Source organism: Poecilia formosa, unplaced genomic scaffold (assembly GCF_000485575.1).
Source record: "Poecilia formosa unplaced genomic scaffold, Poecilia_formosa-5.1.2 Scaffold41, whole genome shotgun sequence".
Taxonomy (NCBI): domain Eukaryota; kingdom Metazoa; phylum Chordata; class Actinopteri; order Cyprinodontiformes; family Poeciliidae; genus Poecilia; species Poecilia formosa.
The window spans coordinates 20,886-28,942 of record NW_006799980.1 but is presented as its reverse complement, the minus strand read 5'-3'; the positions used below and the strand labels follow the sequence as shown (position 1 = coordinate 28,942).

At 39.1% G+C, this 8,057-nt stretch overlaps 1 protein-coding gene and 1 long non-coding RNA gene across 3 annotated transcripts in view; one reads left to right on the top strand and one right to left on the bottom strand.

The window, feature by feature from the left end:
• LOC103137478 (oxysterol-binding protein 1-like) overlaps positions 1–5,158 on the top strand; it is a 17,682-nt gene extending 12,524 nt beyond the window's left edge. Inside the window, exons 13-17 of one of the 2 annotated variants that reach the window (XM_007551226.2) lie at positions 1,989–2,084; positions 2,189–2,376; positions 3,743–3,978; positions 4,103–4,141; positions 4,244–5,158. In XM_007551226.2, coding sequence (XP_007551288.1) covers positions 1,989–2,084; positions 2,189–2,376; positions 3,743–3,978; positions 4,103–4,141; positions 4,244–4,386 — 702 coding nt within the window. In that variant the 3' untranslated portion in view covers positions 4,387–5,158. The remainder of the gene's footprint in view (positions 1–1,988; positions 2,085–2,188; positions 2,377–3,742; positions 3,979–4,102; positions 4,142–4,243) is intronic. The other variant, XM_007551227.2, reaches the window with a different exon arrangement.
• Positions 5,156–6,264, bottom strand: LOC107836144 (uncharacterized). The gene is made up of 2 exons (XR_001661998.1): positions 6,029–6,264; positions 5,156–5,935 (listed from the first exon to the last, which is right to left on the bottom strand). It is a non-coding gene; the product is annotated as an uncharacterized LOC107836144 (long non-coding RNA).
• Between the last annotated feature and the right edge of the window lie 1,793 nt (positions 6,265–8,057).

Sequence of the window (8,057 nt, the reverse complement as noted above, 5' to 3'; positions counted from 1 at the left end):
TTTTTAGCTTTTCTTTTTCATATTAATGGGTCAACTTGACATCTAGAAATTATCTAGTCATAATTATTTGCCAGTTTAATCAGACGATAAATGAGGCCATGATGCCTCTCAGCTCCAGCAGACCTGAGGCTAATGGCTGAATTGCCTCCTCAGGGTGTCTGGGTAATGATCCGTTCCCCTAATTCAGATCTGCTTAATCAGGGACGCATCGAAACTTTGATCTGCGGTGGAAATTTTTCACATGGCCCAAAAATCAAATCGGTGATCAAAATACAGACACTGCAGAACAATGAGATTATTTTAAAACCTTTTTTTTCTTTTCTTTTTTTTATTATGTCTTGTTACTCCATTGAAACAAAAGCCTGATGGTGTGATGGAGGTGTTGGTTTCATATAACTAAAGTACAGCGTTTAAGAAACCACATGGTCGTTGTTGAGAAATCTTCTTCATTTCATCGCTCTCTCAAACAAGACAAGTAGATTGGCTCTAATGGCTGCTGTTAAGACCTCTGACCACTAGATGTCGCTCTTTGCTGTAGTTTCTCAACCAGTAAGCCTCGAGACGTTTGACTGTTGGATTCCCTAACTATCCTGCTTATCTAGTTGGTGGCATGAAAAATGGAGTCCTCATCCAGACTTCTTTATTACACCTCCAGGTGTTTAACACTTTTCAGAGATCGTTCTTTAATTGCTCTCAAATGTAGATGATGTAACTAAGTAAGCCAATTTTTGACTAATTATAATAATAATAATAATAATAATAATAAGAATAATCATTACCGAGTCTCTGATTTAAATGGCATCTCTCTTGTTTCCCATGCCTGAGTGAGTAAGAGAATCGGACCTTTATGGTATGTCATATTCACTCCCAGGTGAAACAGGAAGCCATGGTTGAGTAAGCCAGGTTTATTTGTACAGCACATTTCAGCAGCAGGGCAGTGATAGAAACACGATAAGAATATAATACAGTAACCAATTATCACAGTATAAGTATTATATTTTGTCAAAAGCCATCATCAAGCACAATCATCAAATATATTGATCAGTATTCCAGTTACTAATCAAAGGCAGCTCTAAGCAGGTGGGGTTTTAGCCTGGATTTAAAGGAACTCAGTGTTTTGAATGTTTTTTGCTGTTTTCTTGAAAGTTTGTTCCAGAGAATAAAAACTGGCCTGTAATTCTGCAGTAGTGACTTTTCAAGATTGTTTTAGTGTTGGTGGTTTGGCAGCTGCTGTTGATAAAGCCTGACGGAAGCACCTGACTAGAGGAATGAGTTTCACATTTGACTCGGATCAGATGCAAGCACAGGCAGAACCTTCTCAAGGCAAGTTATGGGCACGATATCAAGCTAGCAGGAGGAGGATCTTAGTTGATTTATAATTTCTTCAAAGTTTTCATGATTGAATTGGTGAAGTTTAGCTGTTTTCTCTACATTTATTATGTTTGTGCGTCGTATCGGTGCTGTTGATGTGCAGAATGACCGTCTAATTTTTTTCAATTTTCTCTATCAAGAAGTTGACAAATCCATTGCAGGCCCTGCAACAATTGACATGCAGCGTCGGTGCTTTTGTTAATTTTTCCCTGCAGTGTTTGAAGTGTTGATTGATAGCGACTTAGTTTCTCTTTGTAGATGAACTCGGTGTCGAGTTTCAACTCCATTTACGTTCAGTGCTTCAACAAGGGCATCTTTAACATTTTACAAGTGGAGTTAATGATTCATAGAAATGCTATTTTTACATATTGTACCCCTAACATAGGACAGTTATGCTTCTTATTTAAAAGATTAATTTATCTTATGAATTTTGACTCATTTTTACTAGGAATGCCAATCAATTTATCTGGCTTTTTATACATTTGCAGCAAAACAAATGTTATTGTGGATATTAACATATTAACAGTCGGTTATTAGCTCTTCATGAAATGATGCAGATAACTCTCTTTTTGTTGCCGACAATTTTAACTCCTCAAACTCTTCCTGTTTCCTCTCAGTCTGGAGAAATCGACATAGTGAACCACACCACAGGGGATCGGTGCCACCTGAAGTTTGCTCCCTACAGCTACTTCTCACGAGACGTAGCCAGAAAGGTCAGAAAGAAGCGGAAACGGCTTGACATATTTATTTCTTCTTCTTTTTTTCCCCTCCTGTTCTTCCGGTTTCGAGCTGTGTTTCTGTGTCTCGTTGTTTATAGGTGACAGGAGTGGTGATGGACAAGGACGGAAAGGCCCACTATGTGCTGTCGGGCACGTGGGACGAGAAGATGGAGTTCTCCCGGGTCATGCAGAGCAGTCGGGGCGGAGAGAACGGCACCGAGGGCAAACAGAAGACCGTATATCAAACCCTGAAAGCTAGAGAGTTGTGGAAGAGAAACCCTTTGCCGTAAGTGGATTTGGTTGCAGAGTTTTTACTGCAGGGCCAGAGGCTATGCATAACTACTTAAGGTAATTTCAGTTTGTTTAGCTGTTGTTTACATACCCTTCGGTTCAAGCACTCGCTTTAGCCCTCAAACGACAAACCCAGCGGTCGTCCCGTAAACGTTAGTAGTTTTCATCAACGCTCAAGTTAAAACGAGTCCAACTGTGCAGCACATTTCAGCAGCGAGGCATTTAAAACTGCTTTACACCATGAGAACGTGATGCAGTAAACAAGCAATGAACATTATCCTGTCAAATGCACATCAAACATGTTAATGTTCCAGTTAATGCTAATCAAAGGCAACTCTAAACAGGTGGGTTTTTAAATTTGGTTTAAAAAAAACTTAGTGGTTTCGCTGTTTTGCAGTTTTCTGGAAATTTGTTCTAGATTTGAAGTGTACACAAACATGGAGATGTATAATGTGCAACCTCATCACGCCATACGGACTGACGTTGCTTCAAGTAACAACTTATTTTTAAGCAACTCGTTTGAATAGCATAGCTGTAAAGTAAGATCCATGGAGTTTCCCAATACACTGATAATTAATTAGACTGCTATTGTCTGATATCAGTATGGTGCCGGACTACCACTGGAGTAGGAATCCCAGCTGTTAAGAAGCGCACACACACGCAAATTGCGCATTGAAAGGCTGCTGAAAGAGTGAGGAGAGTTGTGAGTTTTTTCTGGTTGCAATACAAACTCAAAACATACCTGTTATGTTGTCAAAGACAAACTCCAGCATCTCGCGTAACGATGCGTCCTGTTAAACCCGTCAAACCACATGGCGTAGTAATTTGGCTAACGAGCCGAAACAGAGAACAGGATAAAGTTTGACTTTCCAGACGTAATTTCACATTTGGTTATCCAACAGATAAAAATATAAATTTCTAAAAACTTACGTGGATTTTTCTACTTTGCTTGAATTACTGTCCATATTGTAAAGAGTTTTGTGTTTTCTTCTCTCTGCCTTGAAATCCAGGATTTCTCCAAGAAGAATTGCTTCATAATCCTGCATCAAAAAAAATATTGAAGTTCCTTCTTATTTTAGAAGATTTAACTCAAGCACTATTAAAACCTGCTTTAAAAAAAACAATGTAAAAGTTGATGGTGACTTTCAGGATTTTAAATTTTTTTTATATATTTGTATATTTTTTTATATATTTGTAATTTTAAGATGTTTTCTAAACAACATCTTCAAAGTAAAATGGACTTTAGAAAATCCACACATTTGTGTAATTTGCCGCGATGAGCCGAAGGTCTTTGTCCGTGTGAGTTTTTTCAGACGTACGTACGACTCACTTTGCTCCCTGCCGTTTGCTTCTCCCTCCAGCGACGGAGCCGAATCCATGTACTACTTCACCGCCCTGGCTCTGACCCTGAACGAGCCCGAAGACGGGGTGGCGCCCACCGACAGCCGGCGCAGGCCCGACCAGCGCCTGATGGAGGACGGCCGCTGGGATGAAGCCAACGGCGAGAAGCAGCGGCTGGAGGAGAAGCAGCGCAGCGCCCGGCGCGAGCGCGAGAGGGAAGCGGCGAGCCAGCGCGCCTCGGGCCAGTCGGAGGAAGGTAAGAGGAGAAAGCGCGCACGCGCTTCGTTTTGCGTTCCTCTTTTGGCTTGCTTGGGGAAAATCCTGGAGTTGATGAGGTAAAAACAAAATCTCTGTGATCCCGCCCTTTTCTCTTCTAAAAGCTGTCGATGAGGACTCTTTTGTTGATCACTCCATGAAAAGCAAGTATCCCTCTTTAATCTACCAACATCCCCTCTCCTTACGCTTAAATCGCCGCCTGTGAAGTCTTCCAAGCATGTTTTCACGAGTTCTCCCTCTTCCAGGCGCTCCGCACGACTCCTACAAAGCGCTCTGGTTCGAGAGCTGCGAGGACCAATTCACAGGTGAGCAAGTTCACATCTATAAGGGAGGCTACTGGGAAACGAAGGAGCTCGGCAACTGGGAGGGTTGCCCGGACATATTTTGACCCGGGAAGCGCTCTGCGGAGACTGACACACATCAGAGCTGGACGGACAGCTTCACAAAGCCCCGTTTGTCCCCTGATCGGACGGCTGCTCCCCTCCAGCGGCTCTCTGTTCTAAGAGATCCCCTTCCCCATCCCGGACGGTCACTACTGTCTGCTTCAGAGACGCGAGAGAGATTGAAGGATCTAGTCTTCTGTGTCCAATCGAGTCTCAAGCTACTTGTTTTCCTCTCGCTGTCGCGTATCCAGGAGGATTGGGATTAAATGTTGTTTTTTTTTATTATTATTATTGTCGAGGGGTTTCTGAGTTGGCTCGGTCTGAAGAAATAAGCAGTGCTTCCAAATTTGTCGAGTCTGTGCCCAAGTCAAATCAGGTGGAAAGGAGATTTCTTTCAGTGTGCTGTGTGATAAAGTGATCCACAGAACTATCTACTCGGATAATAACGCTAAAAAAAGAGGGTGAAACCTGGCTAATATATACAGTTATATTAAAATATGCTTACAGTTTCATTGAAATGTCAACTGGTGGCCTTTAAAATGTTTCTGTTTCTCTGATTTAGTGTCTTAATGTAAAGAAGTGAATGTTTGCTTGTTTGTGTGCTTGTGGGTAAGACATCTTATCTGCTCTTCCATTAACGAAAAAAACAAAACAAAAAAAAAAAACATGGCCACTGGATTACAGTGCGCTCGAGAAAAGACTCAATAATCCAGAACACTTATCGACCATCAACACTGTCAACACTGTCGCATTTTATAGATAGTTTTTTTTTTTAAACAAGATTCAAAGGAAGATATGACTGAAAAATAAATAAGTCGGCTACAAGATTTAAACATTCATCGCCTTAAAAAAGAGCAACCTGCTCTCATCTGCTCCGTCGTTGCAGCTAAATGAACAAAAATACCTGCATTTATTTGGTGTTAAATGTAAAAACATGTTGGAAAATGACAGCAGTCTCATTCACCCAACGCAAGATGCCACGTCGATATTTGTTGTCATAAGCAAATTAAGTTTACTTTCGGATGAATTGGAAGTAAAGAAGAAGAATTAGTTGGCAAAGTACGGAACTCAAACGATGACAATAAAGCAAACAGTTGAGGTAAAAGTAAACATCACAACCCCACCGTATGTCTGATGGAGAGTTTGTTTATATGCAAGTATAATTTAACACCAAAAACATGATTTGAAATGTTTCCTCGTGTGTATGTGTGTGTGTGTGTGTGTGTGTGAATTTCAAAAATTTGTAAGTGTACTTAAAAATGAAGAGTTCAGACACAGACGTGGCAAATAATGAATTTATAAATGTATAGAAATTCACATTGTAGTATTGACAATTGTAGGGTTTTTTTTTTTTCAAAATGTTTGGTTCTTGTAATGTGGGAGGACTGTCTTCATTTTTCAGAAAAAAAAGGGAATTCTGTACTTGACTGAGTAGAGACTTGACATTGTTCAGTATTTTGTATTAACACAAAAGAGAATCTGTAATAAATACTGCAACGTCAAATGTTTCCTCTGTCTGCTCGTTTATTTCAGATCTTTTAATAGTTAGCCGTCCTGCCGCCTTTTACACAGCAGTCTAAAAACATTTCTGATACTTTTTGTAAATCTGCATTTTATAGAAATGCATTACAGAAAACGATACAAAACATATTTTGAAAAAGTTGTTTGCTTTTGAACCTGTTTAAATGAATATGTATTTTTAATATAATTATTTCAGTCACGATCTTTGTTGACACAAATATCAAAATCGTGTTTGTCTTAAATAAAATTAAGAGTACCATCTTAAAATATTAACATTAAACATGAAAGCTGTCTGGACATGCAATTAACTCAATACATAAAATGTGAAATATTTGAAAAATATAACTACACTCCTGTAACTATCCTGGGTTCATTTTTAGTTTTACTGTAGTTTTCAATTTCCTTTCATTCACTGCCTAATCTTTACAAATATCATAACCTTGAGTGCAAATACCTCTGCTTCACCAAATATTAGTACAGTTGCTAATTTCTTTAACAATATTTACACTTATAATACATGTTTAATTTATTTTTGCTACAAAGAAATATGGGCAATATTCACAGTTGAATTAAGTAGGTTTCCAGTGCTAATTGAGCAGAATATCACACCTTTTGGTTGTACTCAGCCACTTCACACACATGAAGCTTAACCTCACCATAGCTTTATGCTGGGATAGTAATGATAATTATAGTAATAATGTGTTTTATTTATTGGTACTTTTCAAGACATCATGGACACTTTCCAAGAAAAAAATACATACAAAAATACACAGGAGAGGGGAAAAAAAGAAATGGAAAAATTACTGAACAAGGGAGCTTTGTTTTTACACCCTTATGTTTTTACTCACGGTGGCAAAATAAACTTTGTTCCTCCACCAGCTTTGTTTGAAACGTTATCCGTCTATAGATAGNATTAGCTGGAAATAGGCACCAACAACCATCCTGACCCCACTAAGGGACAAGGGTGTAAGGAAAATGGATGGACAAAAGAGAAGATACTGTCATGAAATGACATAAATTATATGTTTCCCCCTACAAAATCAGATTAAATGTGCATGAAAAGTAACAAAATGACATACTTTGTATATATAAAACATAAGTAAACCAGTTAAATAACAAAAAAAAAAAGCCATCAATGTGGACATTTTGTCAGGATTAACATGGATGCAGTAATATTCTTTCACTTCTCAGTGACAAAGCATTCTGGGGGAAGAAAGGTTTCCCACAGTGTGTTACAAGCCTGGCAGGCCACCAGGGCTTTACTTGTCAGTGACTTAATGCAATCAACAGTGATTTCTCAACATTTTGCAAATTAGTGTTATAAACTGAACAAGAAAAGCTGTTAAATTAATAGTTAAATCCCAAAACGACATCCATGGCAAGGAGTGTGCTGTATGTAAACTTCTGACCAAAACTGCTCCCTCCATTTGGAGGTTTTTCAAAACTTTAAAAATCCTCCTTGATTCACTTCTAGAATTCACCTTATCCTGTTTGATATGTACAATATTTATACAAGGAAAAAAAAAGAACACACAGCAATTTAAAGTGCACCTGCTTAGATGGATGACTGGGTCTTAATTTGCGTCTGTTTCCTGAAATCGTTACCACCTCTTGGCTCTGAGAAGTGAACAGACAGCTTTCTGCTCAGCTCCTTATCAGGTGAGGATCATTCGAGGCGTCCAGCGTGCCTCAGCACCGTACAAAGACCACAAGGAAGGAAGCAGCTGGCTTACAAATACTTGAAAGAGTCTGCATGAAGGTTGAATCCTTCTCTGTATCTCAACCAAATGAATGCGTCCAAACTAAAACAGGCAGATGAATTTTCACTTTATAATTTAAGCCACACGACGGCTTCACTTTGCTGCTGCTAGTGGTTGGGGCTGCCTGTTCTTCTCCACTTCGGCAAGATTCTTACTCCAATACGAGGGATTGCTGCAAAGTAAAAGTCAATGTCCCACTTTCTTGCCCTGGAGGAGGGATTGCTGCAAAGTCAGTGACTTGATGCAATCAACAGTGATTTCTCAACATTTTGCCAATTAGTGTTATAAACTGAACCCAACTGGAATCCGTTATAACTACAATTTTTGCTTAGAAATTAGATCAGTATAAAGGGCTTTGAGATGATGATTATTGTAAATCACTGCAATATAAATAC